The 15,858-nt window shown below is 57.7% G+C and overlaps 2 protein-coding genes across 7 annotated transcripts; one reads left to right on the top strand and one right to left on the bottom strand.

The window, feature by feature from the left end:
* Positions 1-1,300: 1,300 nt before the first annotated feature.
* SHD (Src homology 2 domain containing transforming protein D) lies at positions 1,301-8,335 on the top strand. Of its 4 annotated transcripts, none has more exons than XM_059388682.1 (7): positions 1,301-1,318; positions 2,333-2,818; positions 4,062-4,167; positions 4,247-4,435; positions 5,418-5,541; positions 6,729-6,848; positions 7,936-8,335. In XM_059388682.1, exons 2-7 carry the CDS (start codon positions 2,522-2,524, stop codon positions 8,120-8,122), a joined length of 1,023 nt encoding a protein of 340 aa, XP_059244665.1. In that variant the 5' UTR covers positions 1,301-1,318; positions 2,333-2,521; the 3' UTR covers positions 8,123-8,335. The 4 variants fall into 4 exon arrangements, with proteins under 4 accessions (XP_059244665.1, XP_059244663.1, XP_059244664.1 ...); XM_059388680.1 differs by lacking the exon at positions 1,301-1,318 and adding an exon at positions 1,434-1,508; XM_059388681.1 differs by lacking the exon at positions 1,301-1,318 and adding an exon at positions 1,527-1,608.
* A 738-nt stretch (positions 8,336-9,073) lies between these two features.
* Positions 9,074-14,844, bottom strand: TMIGD2 (transmembrane and immunoglobulin domain containing 2). 3 transcript variants are annotated; one of them, XM_059387681.1, is made up of 5 exons: positions 14,744-14,844; positions 12,879-13,229; positions 9,944-9,979; positions 9,764-9,865; positions 9,074-9,369 (listed from the first exon to the last, which is right to left on the bottom strand). In XM_059387681.1, the coding sequence occupies exons 1-5, from the start codon at positions 14,838-14,840 to the stop codon at positions 9,362-9,364; spliced, it is 594 nt and encodes a 197-aa protein (XP_059243664.1). In that variant the 5' UTR covers positions 14,841-14,844; the 3' UTR covers positions 9,074-9,361. The 3 variants fall into 3 exon arrangements, with proteins under 3 accessions (XP_059243664.1, XP_059243665.1, XP_059243666.1); XM_059387682.1 differs by lacking the exon at positions 9,944-9,979; XM_059387683.1 differs by lacking the exon at positions 9,764-9,865.
* Between the last annotated feature and the right edge of the window lie 1,014 nt (positions 14,845-15,858).

The following is a 15,858-nucleotide window of genomic DNA, read 5'->3' on the forward strand; positions in this document are numbered from 1 at the left end:
ACGTCTCCTATTTATCCGACAGGGAGAGGGCTCGGATTTGATGAGATCTGTCAACAGCTCATCCCCGAGCCGGGAATTGCCTTGCGGCTGACAGAAAACAGGACAATTACCCGCCGTGCTCCCCAGCAGTCCCCAGGGACGATGTCTTGTCGCTGATCGAAGAGGGCTGGGCTGGGGCGGGGGGGGCCGGTGGAGGGGCTGCAGGAGGGGGACGGAGTTCAACAGGTTCATGTGGGCGACACAGCCAAAGCCGGGAAGGGGACATATGGAAGCCCCTGCTGCCACGAGGGACTTTGCCTGCTCAGCTCTGGACCTCAGCGTTGTCGCCTGGAAAGCGGGGCTGACCCTGGGGCAGAGGCGGAGAAAGGCTGATCCCACAAAGGCACTCTAGAGGGTCTCAAGAGCCACCCCAGCCAGCCCCCCACCTCCCCCACGGGCCGTATAGTGCAGGCAGACCTGAGCTATGGGGGGGCTCTAGCAGGTCCTGCCCCCTTGGTGCCTCAGTTTCCCCATGGGAAAAAGTAACTCCCTTCTGCTGATCCTTCCTTCAGCTCTCTGGGGATTTCCCGTTAGATCCCCTGCTAGAAACCAGGAAAGCCAGGCACAGACAGCGGAGACATGGCCCCTGACTCACTGTTCCTCCCCAGGGGCCTTTTCCCAACAGTGTCAGCTCTGACTTCTCCCCTCCAAGCCTCAGGCAGCAGCCCACCTTGGGGGCTGAGGTGGTGAGACGGAGCACTGGGAGAAGGGAATCTGCAGTCCCGTTCTTCCCGATGATTACCCCCTCTTACTTCAGTACTAGGGGGAGCTGAGCAAACCCCCTTAGAATGAAAGAAAACCCGTGTTTGCTCTGGAATTGGCCAGCACACCCCTTTGCTTCCCTTACCCCAGATCTCTTACTGTCCTCGCCCCCCAGACAGCTGCAGCTGCCAACAGGCAGCCAGGCCAGCCCAGACCCTTCTCACTTCTGTCCCCCTCCCTGCCTCCACCCCCAGAAGCCACAAAGGGACAGATGCTGAGGACCGGCGCCAGGCACAGATATCATCTCCCTTCCCAGGGCCAGCTGCCCCAGCCCCCCTCCCCCATGCTGCAATCAGTCCCCCTGGGTTGGGGGCGGTTTGCAGAGAAGAGTCCCCTTGGGGAGGGGACGCCAGACTCCCCCCCACCCACCCCCCGCTTCCACTCCCCCCTGCTTCCTTCAGCTCCATCAATATCAATTTTAGCCAGTGACCTCTGGAACAATCCGCTGGTCAGTTGCGCCGCCAGATACTGGTTCAATTTCAACCCTCAACAGTGGTCGCTCTCACCCCCTCTGCTGGTCAGTTTTACCCCCTCATGCGGTCACATCCAGACCCCCATTTCCCGGCCAATTTCCACCTCGCCTCCCTCTCCCCGCTGCTCCCCGAAGCTCCCCGCCTCTGCACCTCTCGCTCCCCTGAGCAAGGTCAGCCCTGTCGGTTCCCACCTCCCGCTCTCCTCGCTCGCTCCTGCCGGCCGCGGTCCTCCGGGTCAGTGTCCAGCTGCCGCGGCCTCGGCCCCGCGACTCCCGCCCCGCACCCCCTTCCCTCGGCGGGCAGAGGCTCCCCTCCCTTCCCAGAACAGCTGAAGGTCTCAGTCACCTCCGAGGGGGGCGCAGGGGGAGCGGAGGGGGCGGGGGAAGCCGCGGAGGGGGAGGCGGGGAAGCCTTGACGTCGCTGCCCGGGACGCGGCCGGGGGCCGATAGGGGCTGGGGCGGCCGCCTGCGCGCCCCCTCCCCAAAGTCCCACCTCCCGGCCGCGGCGGGGAAAGTCTCTCCGAAAGCGTGAAGGGGGATTGGAGGAGGTTTTATTTCCCTTTGTGCCGGTGGCTGGGGCCGGATCGAGGCGGCCGGGCCGGGGGCTGCGGGACCCGGGCTCCCCCCGGAGCGGAGAGGAGCGCAACAAAGGATGCGCCGCGCGGAGGTCACCCTCCCCGCGGCCCAACTTTGCGCGCGGCGCCCGCGCCCCGAGGGAGACCGCCCGCGGCGCTGAGGACCCAGGCGTCGGTGCTGAGCCGGGCTGGGGGCGCCCGCGGGCGGCGCTTTCCCCGACTCCCGGCCGCAGAAGGGAATCCCGGAGCTTCCCGGAGGCGGCGGGCGGCCGAGCCGCGCACTGGGACCGCGCTTCCCGCGGAAACTCCGCGCGCTTCCGCGGATGCCCCTCGCCCTGGCCCGACCACCCGGCGCTCGGCGCTCAGGGCCCTGCGGGGCGCCCCCTTCCCCCGCCGCCCTTGCGGAGCCGGGCTCAGGTGGACTTTTGCTCTGCTTCTTCCTCTTCTTACCCTTCCCGGTCTCCTTCCTTTCTGCCCTTTCTAGCGCCTTCCGAGCCCAGCCGAGGGACACACCTGATCTTTTTCCTCCCCCTCCCTTCCTCCTCCCACGCCTCCTCCTCCCCCTCCTCCTGGTCCCCCTTCTCCCTGGGGACTCTGCGGAGAAAGGGGTGCAGGAAGGGGGCATGTGGGTCCCCCTCTGACAGTGGCCAGGTCTGGCGCGACACACGCACAGATGGCCCGGTGGCTGCGGGACTACCTGGGCTTCGGCGGTCGGAGGCCCCCTCCGCAGCCGCCCGCCCCGGACTACACCGAGAGCGACATCCTGAGGGCCTACCGCGAGCAGAAGAATCTGGACTTCGAGGACCCCTATGAAGACTCAGACAGCCGCCTGGACCCCGACCCCGCCGGCCCCGGGGACCCCAAGGGTCTCGGAGACGCGAAGTACGACTCTCCCAAGCACCGGCTCATCAAGGTGGAGGCCGCCGACATGGCCAGAGCCAAGGTCTTGCTGGGCAGCCCCGGGGAAGAGGTTCGTCGCTAAGTCCCAGATGCTGGGTGGCCCCAGGAGACTGGGTGGGGAAGGCCACGCTGGGTTTCCTAGATTTGGGGGACCTTGTTTTATGGGGCAGGCTGGGGCCCCCCAACCCCCCACCTCCTTAGCGGAATCTGATTTTTGTCCCTTTCCAGGGGTCAGCATTGGTTGTCCTGCTATCTCTCTGGCACGGCTTTGCCCCCCTGTCCTCCTGCTCCCCGCTCCCCGCTCCCTAGTCCCCTTCCCTCAGCTTCCCCAAATAGATCTGAGTGAGTCCTGCCCTGGTGAGCCCTGGAGTCCCCAACACTGTGCCCCTCCTCTGCAACTACTCCCATTTCACAGAAGGGGAAACCAAGGCTCACTGAAGAGAAGCAAGTGGCCCAAGGTCAATGGCCCTAGTTCCTTAAAACTTGACCCAGATCTGCCTCCAGTGCCTATGCTTTTCCAGTATTTTTCCTAGAGAATCAGGGAATCGACCCCAAATCCTCAGGGTGGAGACAGACAGATGATTTGAGGAAGGTCGCACAGGCTGTGTCAGGCAGTGATTAAGAGCCCAGAGGAAGGAAGGAAGAGGCAGGGACTTAGGGAAGCAGGCCACCTGGGATGAAACCCTGCCTCTTATTTACCAGCTGTGTGACCCTGAGCAAGTCACTTACCCTCTCAGTGGCTTGGTTTCCCGATCTGTAAAATGGGGCTAATGTACTTACTGGATGTTGCGATTATAAGGAAACACATGTGAAGTATTTAGAACATGGCTCACAGCTGATAGACATTAAAATTATTATTTTTTAAAGATTCTATTTATTTTATTGGAGACAGAGCACACGCAAACAAGTGGGGTGCGGGGGAGAGATGGGGAGGGAGAAGCGGCCCCATTGAGCAGGGAGTCCCCATCGAGCAGGGCACGATCCCAGGAGCCAGGATCCAGGATCCCAGGATCATGACCTGAGCCAAAGGCAGACGCCTAACCACCTGAGCCACCCAGGTGTCCCGACATTAAAATTACTGAAGGAGGGAGTTGGGGCGGTGTGGCAGGAGGAGAAATGGGAAGCTGGCATCTGAATGCAAACCTGGTGCGTGGGACAGAGGACTCCCTAGCCCAGAGACAATGAGCTTCGTGGAGGGGAAAAGTCAGCCAACCAGAGGTGCACCGTCACCCCAGAGCGGGTGTCTAGGGCTGGGCTTGGCTCCCCTGTAGCCCTTGCCACTCACTCCCTTACTTCTCTACTTCTCTCTCCAGCTGGAGCTCGACACGGAGTACTCAGACCCCTTTGACGCCCAGCCTCCCCCGCCACCTTCAGAGGATGGCTACATGGAGCCCTATGATGCCCAGCGGGCTGTGAGCGGTGAGTGAGTGCAGCTTGGGAGAGGGGGACGGGGTCCCCGGTGAGTGTGGGAGCTGACCAGTGCGCTCGGCTCCCCCAGAACTGCCATGCAAGGGGGTGCAGCTGTACGACACTCCCTATGAGGAGCAAGACCAAGAGCCAGGAGATGGAGCCCTTTCTGGAAGGAGACCTCGCCAGAGCCGGCTGCCTCAAGAAGACGAGCGGCCAGCGGATGAGTATGACCAGCCCTGGGAGTGGAAGAAAGATCACATCTCCAAGGCGTTTGCAGGTGCCCCTCCAACCCAGGCCTGGGCCCTCCCCAGGCCCTGAATATCCACGTCCATTTCCTGCTCTGGTCTATCCTCTGAGTCAACTTACAAAATAGACCCCCAATCACGTGCCACCAGGGCAGTTTCTTCATTCCCACTAAAGTGTGAATGGCTGATAATGGCACAGCCCTCTTCCTTGGAGAACTTGTACCTTCCTCGAGAACAGAAACTCCTTCAGAGCGCCCATGGGGCTCACTGTAGTGCAGGGATAGGCTTTGGGGTCAGGGGAGGCCTGGATTTGTGTCACTTGCTTGGGCAAAGTGCTTTATCTTTCAGTATCGGTCCCCCACCCCCCATCAAATGGGGATCGCCGTAGCAGCTACAGAACACGCTGGGCGCCAGCAAGTGTTCCCACGGGCGCTGCTGGGGAACAGGGTAGCATTTCTTAGTAACTATCACTAGGCGGGCTTGGGGTCCAGTCCCGAGTTGGGGAAGCACCGGACAAGTCTGTGGCCTCGGTTTCCTCTTTTGTCAAAGGGTAACAATACGGTCAGCTTTAAGAAATGAAATAACTTGTGCGAACCCAGTATGACTGGGAGGGAGACTGGGGCTCAGTGCCTCACCCCACCTGGCCTACCGTGGGGGGTGGAGGGTGTCTAGCTCTAGGACTTGGCCAGAATGTGCAGAATCTGCAGAACGACCAGCCCCTCTAATGCATCTCTCGCCCCCCCCCCCTCCGTCCCCGCCAGGGTTTGTCCCTCGTGCATCTGCCCCGCCCTCGCCAGCCACCACACTTAGAAGTGACCACACCCCCTTCTTTTGAAGGCTGATTGGCTGCTCCTGGACCAATCCTGCCCAGTCCTTAAACCCAGCCCCTCCTTCCTTGGATTCTGATAGGTTGCCCAAGTTGGCACCGCCTTCCCACTGAGAGTGCATTGGCTTACCCCGGTCCCGCCCCTCCCGGGTGGGTTGGACTTAACCCTTTCCTCTCTAACCCTCCAGTGCAGTTTGACAGTCCCGAGTGGGAAAGGACCGCAGGTTCAGCCAAAGACCTCCGGAGACCCCCATCCAGGAGCCCCCAGCCCGCAGAGCGCGTGGACCCGGCCCTACCCCTGGAGAAACAGCCGTGAGTGGGGAAGCTGACGTTGGAGGAGCCGGGTTGAATCCCTCCCCACCCCATACCAGCCTGCAGACTCCTCGGACCTGGGGGCCGGGGGACTCATTCATCCCCCTCATCCCTGTCTTCGAGTAACCCTCACTGGGTGCCGGAGCTTGCCGTGCGTCAGACACTCTTAGCTTAGGTACAAAGCAGAATCACGTGGCGTCTCATTCCTCTGGCATCGGAGTCTGGGTTCAGATTTCTGCTCTGCATCTCTTGGCTGGGTAGCTTTGGGCAAGTCCCTTAACCTCTCTGAACTTAGGGCTCAAACCCCCAAGATGATACACAGCTCAAACAGAGCTCCTGAGCCCAAGGTTAAAGAGACGGAAATCACCCTCCCCCCCCCAGGAGATCTTGGGATGGAACTAAGAGGAGCAGGGTTTGGGGGGGGGGGTCCCAACTTTGGGCTGGGTGCAGTGCACTAGCTGGGAAGGGCTGGGCCTTCTCCGTGGCTCTCCAGCCCAGCAGCTCCTCCAGGAGCTCCCCCAAAAGCCCGCTGAGCCCAGCCCAGTGAGGTGGGGAACTAGGCATTTCCTTTAAAGCCCTCCAGTTCCAAAGACGCCACGGTGTGTCGTCACAGTTATTCCCAAACCCCTTAAGTGGGCCAGACAGAACTGACTAATGAACACGGAGGTGCAGGGGGAGGCGTTTCTTCGCTGTTCCATTTTCTTTCAATACAAACCCACGAAGTCTGTGTGGCGCTCCTCGGTCTTGAGCACTTGTTACAACCGCTAACCTCTCTCTGAGCACATTCAGTCCAATATTAAGTGAACGATGGTACAGGTGGGCAGGTGGGTGGGGATACAGGGTGTGGGAAATCTCCAGAAGGCCAGATGCAGCAAGTGGTTCAACTTGAAGGACTAAGGAAGGGGAAACAGGACCCTGGGGACCCAGCTCCGGGAGGCTGTAAAGATCCAGGTCAGGTGGATCTTTAGAACCGGAGGGAGCAGCTCCATGTGGACCGGGGCTCAGCTGCCCGGCAGGGAAAACCGAGTCCGCCTGAAAACCGGGCTCTGCTGGAGAAGCACAGGGGCATTGTTCTCACTTGTTTGCCTGGAGCTCACAAGTCCTAGAAAGGGCTGTGCCTGCACCAGCTCCCAGGGCGTGTTTGCAGGGGCATCGCCCTTTATGAGATATCTGCCCCCGCCCCCTAGGTGGTTTCACGGCCCACTGAGCCGGGCAGATGCCGAGAACCTCCTGTCTCTCTGCAAGGCAGGCAGCTACCTCGTGCGGCTCAGCGAGACCAGTCCCCAGGACTGCTCCCTGTCCCTCAGGTGAGCCCCCAGCCCCCTGAAGGGACCAAGGCTCACAGGATTCCCTGCCTCTGGCTTTCGGGCTTTGGCTATCTGGTTTTTTGGTGGGAGCAAGAGGGTGGCACCAGCAGCCAGTGGGCGGGGCTTCTAGAGAGGCCACAGGCCTGTTTCCAACTGAGAGTAAGCACCCTGTCACTGGGGGTATGCAAGAAGGTGGAGTGCAAGCCATCCAGTAGATCTAGGATGTGAGTGAGGTGGGAAACTAGATATTTCCTTTAAACTCCACCAGCCCAAAAATTGAAGCATACCCTCTTGTGTCTCTCGGGGCCAGAATCTCCTAGTGGCACTGCAGGCATTTGAGTTTGAGATCCTGATTCTACAAGCTTCTCTGCCTAAGATTCCAAGTGTGTATGATTATAAAAAGCCCCAGAATTCGACTAGGAATCTGAGTGTGAGATTCCTGAAAGGGCATGATTGAAGAGGGCTTGGAGAATCGCTTTAAATCCTGCCACTGCCACTTTACAGCTGTGTTGCCTTAGCTAAAGGACTCAGCCTTTCTGGGCCTTGCTTTTCTCGTCTACGAATGAAGATATAAATAGCACCTGCTTCATGGTAATACCGCCACGAGGAAATGAAACACACACTCACGTGTGCACAGGCACACGGAACTGAGACTAGTGCCCCAGCAACAAGATGTGTTTCATTCATTTTAGTCCTGATAAGATCATTCCCAGGTTCAAAGTCATTCCACTCACCAGAGATGCAAGAAAGGAAAGAGGCTCCGGACTGGGGGTTAACTCTTGGGAAGCCCAGGAAGGGTAGCGCTCAGAAGGTTTGGGGGAAAAGTGTAGCCTGACCTCAGGGGAGGAGCCGCCACCAGGTAGGACCTCCAGCACCCTTAAAAGCACATAGGCCGGCAAGGCATCCCTGCCAGTGGGGAACAATGGGGAACAAGCCCAGAGCTTGGCCCCCAAGTGGCCATTGAGCAGAAATATTTGGGAACTCCAGCTGCCAGCTTCTGGGGATCGCGAGGGTGGTGGGTCTCTAGGGTTGGAGAGCGTGAGCAGGTTGGGCGTGATCAAGGCGCTCTGTGACGCCTGTCCCCCAGGAGCAGCCAGAGCTTCCTGCACCTGAAGTTCGCGCGGACCCGAGAGAACCAGTTCGTGCTGGGTCAGCACAGCGGCCCCTTCGCCAGCGTGCCAGAGCTGGTCCTGCATTACAGCTCCCGGCCGCTGCCTGTGCAGGGCGCCGAGCACCTTGCCCTGCTGTACCCAGTGGTCACGCAGAACCCCTGACCCCAGCACCTTCAGCCCCTGCCTGCACCCGGCGGGCCCAGAATCACTGGCTGGGAGCACTAGAGGTCTTTCCAGAGACTCGCCACCCCTCCAGGCCCTGGGTCTTCCTCAGCGCTGCTTTCTTGGCCCTCCTCTCTTAGGTGCTAAGGTCCAGAATTGTGTTGCCAAGCACTTCTCTGGCCTGGAAAATAAATAAGTTATTGTGTGTTTCAAGTGTCCTTTCTGGGAGGCAGGGGTCTCAGCCCCAGGGAGAGGAGAGGGTGAGTGACCCTTAGACCCTTAGAAGGGAAGGTCATCCCCAGCTCCACTTGGGAGATGACTTGGGAGTGAAGCCTGAATTACTCATGGGGGCCGGTGTGGGGGATCACAAGTAACAGAGCCCGGGGGAGGCAGGGAGAGAGCATATTAGGTCAGAGGAAAACCCGGACAGCTGATACAGACATGATACAAAGATGGAGAAACCGAGGGGGGAGGCTCTCAGGCCAGCCCTGCCCCCACCCGGCCCCTCCCTCATACCCAGGCAGACAGCCGCGGCCTGATGCTGCAGCGGAACGGACATCTGTCCCCATGGAAACAGCAGAAGTGGGGGAGGGGAGCTGATCCCAGCTGGTGTCACATCAAGGTGACAGTCGGGCAGGAGACTGGGTGTGTGTGTGTGTGTGATAAATTCTAGGGAGCCCCGATGTCTCCTGTCACCCTTCATCTCCACACTGACCCAGGGAGGGGGGGTGCTTCCAGCTCAAGGCGCTGTGTGGAAGTTGGGGGCATCGCTTCTCTGCTAATTGGACATGACACTCCAAAGATAGGAGGGAGCTGGCCAGTCATTACAGAGCCCCCTCGCCACAGTGGACCCCCCCACAGCCATCCTGGGGCTCCGGAAGCCCCAGACGACGCCTCAGACATCTTTAACACCCCCAACATCACAAAATCTGGCTTTCCTTTATAAGCCTTTATTGATTGCTTCGGGGGTGAGGGAGGGGGCCAGCGTTACAGTAATGAGGAGGGGGTCTTGGGCTGGGCTGTGGGACTCCCTGACTCTTTGGGAAATCAGTCACATTTTCACGTGGCCGTTGGTGGGAGGGGGTCTTTTCTGGGGTTTCGAGTCGTCTTCCCACTTCAAGGAGCCCTCCTGGCCTCTGCTGCCCCGAGGGGCGTGCGTCAGGGGAGACGCGGGCAGTAGATACGGGGTGACTCGACCTGGGGCTGGGGCAAGTCTTCTGGGCCAGGCGCTGCTGGGGGCTAGGAGGCTGGGGGAAAGAGATGGGAGAGAAGCTCTGACTCTTCTGGTCCTCCCTGGGGATGTCCAGCACCGTCCCCTCCGCACGCCCCGCCTTAGTTTTCTTTGGGGCCCCCCGGGGCTGGTAGAGGACGTTCCCGGAGAGAGGAGGCGCGGCAAGGGTGGGGGGGGGGGAGGACACACGCTGAGGGGAAAAGGCCCTGAGACAGCCTGGCTTTCCCCAGCCTACCTCTGCTTCTGCCGAACAGGAGCGTTTCTCCATTTATTCCCCTCCTCCCGCCCGCCCCGCGCAGCCCCCCCCGCCCTCCCTCCCGGTCAAGCCGCTGCAGTTCCCGCCTCCGCCACGCGGGGGCAGGGCGGCTGCGGAACGCGTCGGCCGCCCGCCCCGCCCCCTGAGCGCTCACCTGAGTCCTCGCGCCGGCTGCGACAGCGGCCCCACACCCAGGCGCTCAGCGCGATGGCGGCCACGGCCACGCCCCCTGCCACCAGCGGCGCCACCGGGAGTCCTGGGGAGGGGGAGTTCGGGACGGTCTGACGGGGGGCGGGGCGCGGGCGGCGGGGCGGGCGGCGGGGCGCGGGCTCACCTGCGTCGGTGGAGGTCTGGTACGGGGACCCGCCATCTGCAGGGAAGAAGCCTGTGTCTCGGGGGCACCTTCGAGTCCAGCCTCCACCCTTCTGGGCCAGAGCCCCCCACCCCACAAGGGACGTCAGGATTCCGCCCCTGCCATGTTGCCTGAGTCCGAGCAGGTGTCCCCTGGACCTGTTTCCTCTTCTATGAGCGAGTCGGCCCATTTCTGCCTTGCTCGGTCCTTGTGGAACAATCGCCGAACGGATGCTTTTCATCCTGAGCTCCACCATCCTTGCACGAACCCGATCACCCCCATAAGAGGTTCCACCATTCCCATCACAAGCCCTGTGGTCCCCATAAGCCCCATCCTTCCCACCGGGAGCTACCCGATCCTGGTCATGGGATCCACCATCTCGAGGGCTCCTGGTTTTTGTTTTGTTTTGTTTTTGTTTTTTTTGTTTTGTTGTTGTTGTTTTTAGCTCAGCTCTGCTGTCCAGCCCATTTTTCGTACAAGGAAACCGAGTCTCCACCTGAGTCACTTGCCTGGGGTCCCACACCCAGGCAGCAACAACTCCTGCTTTGAACAGGGGTGTTGCTCACCTCAGCTCCCCTTTCCTTTGCTGCTTTAGGAAAAAGAAAGAAAGGAAAAGAAAAGAAAAGAAAAGATAGAAGGAAAAAGCTATACAGCCCTGAACTTTTGAGTCTTGCTGAATAACCAGGATAAGAGACATAAATAGTCACTTAGGTTTACTGAGGACTTATCATGTTCCAGACCCCGTAATAAGCGGTGTAATTACTTCACATAATTACTTCAAATCCACCTAACTCATAGCTAAGGAAACAGGCACAGAGGGGCCAAGTTACTTGCCCAAGGTCACACAGCAAATGAACAGCAGAGTGGGGACATGTTTCCAGGTCTGTGTAGTTGACAAAAACTCCTGCCAAAGGTTCCTGGTGTGCCTGAGATGAGGCCCAGTGCCCTGACCTCTTCATCTTGAATGTTTTAAAGTTGGTGTTGGTGGGGGGCAGGGCGCCTGGGTTGCTCAGTCTGTGGGTTAAACATCTGCCTTCAGCTCAGATTGTGATCCTGGGGTCCTGGGATCGAGCCCCTGCGTTGGGCAGGGAGCTTGCTTCTCGCTCTGCTTCTGCCTCTCTCTCTCATGAATAAATAAATAAAATCTTAAAAAGAAAATAAAGTTGGCATTGGTCCCTGGGGACTACCAAGCAGCTGTTGGCAGAGGGAGGGGAGAGCCAGCTGCGTGGAGCTGGACACACGCCTGCCCGCATCCCTGCAGATGTCCACAATGCACAGCCTGGTGCCTCCACTACCAGATTCTGCTAACGGCTAACTGGTCCTCTCATTACTGGAAGGTGGGGGCAGGCAGGACGGCCATGGCGCACCGCCCTAGAGGCAGGCGGTGGAAGGGTACTGCCAACCAGAGAGCAATGGGCACCTCTTTGGGCCAGGAACCGGGGAGGCACTCTGTCCTGTCTCATGCATTGAGGAACCTCAGAACTATCTGTCCTTACACACTCTGAAACTGAAACAGTCTAAAAACCTACTGAAAATATTCAAGATTCTGCAATTCTAAGACTCTAGAATCTTCTATTCCTTTACGTCAGTGTTTCTCAACCTTTTTTCATTATCGCCTCCTCCCAAAAGACTTTTAAAATCGTAGTTTGTTTCCCCGTGACATTTTAGTACCACAGACATAGTGTGACTCTCTTTTTGTACAGTCCATACATCTATACTTTATACAGAAAAAAGCAAAATTTTCATTGCTCCCCAAGAACCAATTCTTGCCTCCTGAGGAGCAAGATTCCCCATTGAGAATGTTGTAGTTTTAAGAGCCTAGAATTTTACACCGCTGGGATTCAAAATCTGCACGATTCTGTCTTATGGTTAGAGGTTCTAGAATAGTCTGAGGCACAACAGAAATGTGTACATAGACTGGCCAATGACCAGCTGAAAACTGCTCACAGCGTCCTTATTCGTGATTGCCAACAACTGGGAGCTGTGCAAATGCCCGTCACGGGAAATTGGATTGGAGGACGGACGGCGGTGGGTCTACAGCAAAGATGAAGAACATTCCAGGGGCACCTGGGTGGCTCAGTGGGTTAAAGCCTCTGCCTTCAGCTCAGGTCTGATCCCAGGGTCCTGGGATCAAGTCCCGCATCGGGCTCTCTGCTCGGTGGGGAGCCTGCTTCCTCCTCTCTCTCTGCCTGCCTCTCTGCCTACTTGTGATCTCTGTCTGTCAAATAAATAAACAAAATATTAAAAAAAAAAAAAAAAAGAACATTCCGTTGCTGCATGACCGGGATGGACGAACCCTCTGGCTGAGTGGGGAGAAGTCAATGTTGAATGAAGGAAGCCAGACACAAAAAAAGAATGCCCTCTGTGATTTCCCTTAAGCAGCACGCAAAGCCAGCGAAATACGTCTATGCTGCTAAAAGATAGGATAATAGGCGTGGGCTTGGTTGGGGGAAAGGGATGTGAGGCAGGAAATCTGGTTCCTTGAGCAAGGTGGTGGTGCAAGAGGATGTTCAGGAAGAAGGCTCAGCAAACTACAGCCTGTGGACCCAATGAGGCCCACTGCTTGTTTATTTGTTTTTTTTAAATAAAGTTTTATTGAAACCTAGCCCCACCCATTCGGGCCCGTTCGGTCTAGGGCGGCTTTCATACTGTAACGGCAGAGTGGGGTCAAACACAGGACCCAGAGCAGGAAGTAGGTACTCTGTGGCCCTTTCCAGAATGTTTGCTGAGTCCTGGTCTCGAATTATAAGTTTCAGCATGTGTTTGGTTCTGTGAGTCTAGAATTGGATGTTCTTGACTTTGCAGGATCTCTTAAGAATCTCTAAGAATCCCGGTGGAAGAATTTAGAGTTTATGTTCCTAGGACTTGGAGAGTCTAGAGCCTGAAGATCGCTTCTTCCCTCCAGGGGCCCCCATACCTTTCTCCACCAGGAGCAGCGTGCCGTTGCCCTGCTTCTGGTTCAGGCTGGGAATCTCCACGGCCACCGAGCACACGTAGTCCCCGCTGTCCTTGGGGCTCACGTGGTCCAGCCGCAGGGTGAGATTGCCAGGTGGCGTCCAGGAAAGTTGTCCCCGGGGCCCACAGGCCTCCAGGCTGAGGCTGCCGTTGGTGATGTGCGGCTCACACAGGGGCACGCTGTCCTTGACCCACACAACACGGAGCCGCTCCCAGACTTGGGACTGGAGCACTTGGCAGGCCAAGGTCACCCGGCTGCCCGGAGTCGCCCGCAGCCACTCGGGCTCCTGCTGCACTCTCAGGCCTGTGGCTCCTTGCAGGACGAGGGGATACAAGAGAGTAAGGCTGTCGTGTGCGTGTGTGTGTGTGTGTGTGTGTGTGTGTGTATGTGACTTACCCCCCTCCTGAGCCCAGCCCACAGTGCTGACGCTACATGATCTGAGCCTCAAAGTCCTCTCCTTCTTCTTCTTCTTCTTTTTAAAGATTTTATCTATTTCTTTGGCAGAGAGCGTGAAGAGCACAAGCAGAGGGAGCAGTAGAGGCAGAGGGAGAAGCAGTCTCCCCACTGAGCAGGGAGCCCGATGTTTTATTTATTTGAGAGAGACAGAGAGAAAGAGAGCATGCAAGCAGGGGGAACAGCAGGGGAAGGGGGAATTTCGAGCAGACACCCCTGCACGCGCACACACTGAACTCAGGTCCCCATGTCAGGATCCCATGACCCTGAGATCATGTCCAGAGCTGAGATCAGGAGTCGGACACTCAACCAACTGAGCCAGCCAGCCGGCCCCCGATTTAAGTTTTAAAAAAGATCACCATGACTGCTACGGTAAGAACAGACTGGGGGGGGGGGGGGGGGGGCAGGGTGGCTGGGGGATGAGGGCCAGGAGCATAGGAAGACTGAACCCTGGAAAAAAGCAATCAACAGCAGAATGGATTGCGAGAGGGAAAGACGGTCAGTAGCAGATTCCCAAGGTTTCAGCCTCAGGGACCATGTGAATGGCAGTGGCTTTGGGCCGATATGGAGGACCCTGACAGAAGACCAGGGCTGGAGTAGAAGAAAAGTTTGCTCTGGGCCCCCTGAGATGTTGAGGTGTCTGTTGGAGCCCCCAGAAGGGGTGCGTTTGGCTCAAGATGCTGGCATCTGAGATGCGATCTCTCCTGATTCTGGAGAGGTGAGATCCAGGCGGAGGGAACAGCAGGTGCGCGGGCCCAGAGGTGGGACTGAGCTTGGTGTGTCAGAAAAAAAAAAAGGAAAGAGAGAGACAGAGACAGAGACAGAGAGAGAAAGAGAGAAGGAAGGAAGACAGGGCGCGTGGGTGGCTCAGTCACTTAAGCCTCTGCCTTCGGCTCAGGTCATGATCCTAAGGTCCTGAGATGGAGCCTCGCATCGGGCTCCCTGCTCAGCAGAAAGCCTGCTTCTCCCTCTCCCTCTGCCTGCCACTCCGCTCGTGCTCTCTGTCAAATAAATAAATAAATAAAATATTAAAAAAAAAAAAAAGGAAGGAAGGAAGCAAGCAGGCAAGCAAAGAAAATCGAGCAGGCCGCCCAAACGTGAGAAAGGGAATGCCGTGGAGGGAGAAAAAAGACGCCAGCGGCACCAGCTCACGCAAGCCTGGCGTGGAGGTGCTGGTGTGAGTTCTACTCTACGGACCAGCTCCGAGTATCCTGCTACAACCTTCAACCCTCGCAAGCTTCTGAGTATCAGAGAGAAGCAGGCCCTGTTCAGCAAAGCACAGTTTCGTTTCCAGGGGCTCAGAACCAGGGGGCAGGCTGCTGAGATGATGGGCAACAGGAGGGACTCTGGCGGGCGGGGGGGCAAGTACTCACCCCAGAACTGCACCAGGAGGACCAGCGCTGTGCCCAGGGACTCCATTCCTGGCCCACCAGGCACCCCTCTCCTGGCTGGCGTCCTACCCCACCCCATCTCCCCCACGCCCCCCCCAATCCTAAGTGACAGACTTCCTGCCACAAGCTCCACCCCCGTCACGGATGCAGATGTGACACCCAGGCCAGAGGTCTAGTAACTAAACCTGCTTAGAGCCCCACTTCCTCTCCTCAGGTGCCTGGGTTTCCCTAAAGATTTTTCATTTTTGCTTTTTTTTTTTTTTTTTTAATCTGAAAGGCAGTATGTGTACATAAATGGGATAATGCATTCCAGTGAGAGAAAATCTTTCTGGGAGATGCTATTCAAACACACCTGAGGGCCCCCGAGTGGCTCGGTCAGTTAAGCGGCTGCCGTCCCGTCAGGTCATGATCCCAGGTGCTGGGATCGAGCCCCGCATCAGGCTCCCTGCTTCTCCCTCTCCCCCTGCCTGCTGCTCCCTCTGCTTGTGCTCTCTCTCTCTCTCTCTCTGTCAAATAAATAAATAAATAAAACCTTTTTTTAAAAAAGGTTATTTCTTTATTTGACACAGAGAAATCACAAGTAGGCAGAGAGGCAGGCAGAGAGGGGGGGGGGAGCAGGCTCCCCGCCGAGCAGAGAGCCCGATGCGGGGCTCGATCCCCAGCACCCTGGGATCATGACCTGAGCCGAAGGCAGACGCTTACCTGCTGAGCCACCCAGGCGCCCCAATAAATAAAATCTTTAAAAAAATAAAAAAATAAATAAATAAACACACCTGAGCTGGGAATGGGATGCACATCGGGAGTTTAGGGAATGCAGGTGTGGGGACCGGGAGCGGGGAGCGGAGTCCTGAGCTTGGACTGAAGATCAGAATCCTGGCTTCCAGTATTTGGTCCCCAAAGCGTCCTCCTTTAAGGTTCAGAGTAGATTCGCACTGATGGCTTCAGGTCCCACAACAGGTATGGGGGCTTCCCCTGTCCCCACAGATTGCAGAGGAGTTTGGGGGCCCAGTTGAGGGGGCTCATAGGCCCTGGAATTTCCGCCAACCCTCCATCAGTTCCCCAGCGGCTGGGAGGAGGTGACTTCAGGCCTCAGTGTG

Source organism: Mustela nigripes, chromosome 2 (genome assembly GCF_022355385.1).
Source record: "Mustela nigripes isolate SB6536 chromosome 2, MUSNIG.SB6536, whole genome shotgun sequence".
NCBI classification, from domain to species: Eukaryota; Metazoa; Chordata; class Mammalia; order Carnivora; family Mustelidae; genus Mustela; species Mustela nigripes.

What these genes read in the sequence shown, in the direction of transcription:
- TMIGD2 (XM_059387681.1), bottom strand. Translation starts at nt 14,840, where the DNA reads ATGGGGTGGGGTAGGACGCCAGCCAGGAGAGGGGTGCCTGGTGGGCCA. An exon ending in GCTGCTCCTGGTGGAGAAAG is followed by an intron (nt 9,980 to 12,878) that starts GTATGGGGGCCC and finishes TCTTCCCTGCAG; the next exon opens with ATGGCGGGTCCCCGTACCAG. An exon ending in CCAGACCTCCACCGACGCAG is followed by an intron (nt 9,866 to 9,943) that starts GTGAGCCCGCGC and finishes CCCCCTCCCCAG; the next exon opens with GACTCCCGGTGGCGCCGCTG.
- SHD (XM_059388682.1), top strand. Translation starts at nt 2,522, where the DNA reads ATGGCCCGGTGGCTGCGGGACTACCTGGGCTTCGGCGGTCGGAGGCCC. An exon ending in TGGGCAGCCCCGGGGAAGAG is followed by an intron (nt 2,819 to 4,061) that starts GTTCGTCGCTAA and finishes TTCTCTCTCCAG; the next exon opens with CTGGAGCTCGACACGGAGTA. An exon ending in TGCCCAGCGGGCTGTGAGCG is followed by an intron (nt 4,168 to 4,246) that starts GTGAGTGAGTGC and finishes CGGCTCCCCCAG; the next exon opens with AACTGCCATGCAAGGGGGTG.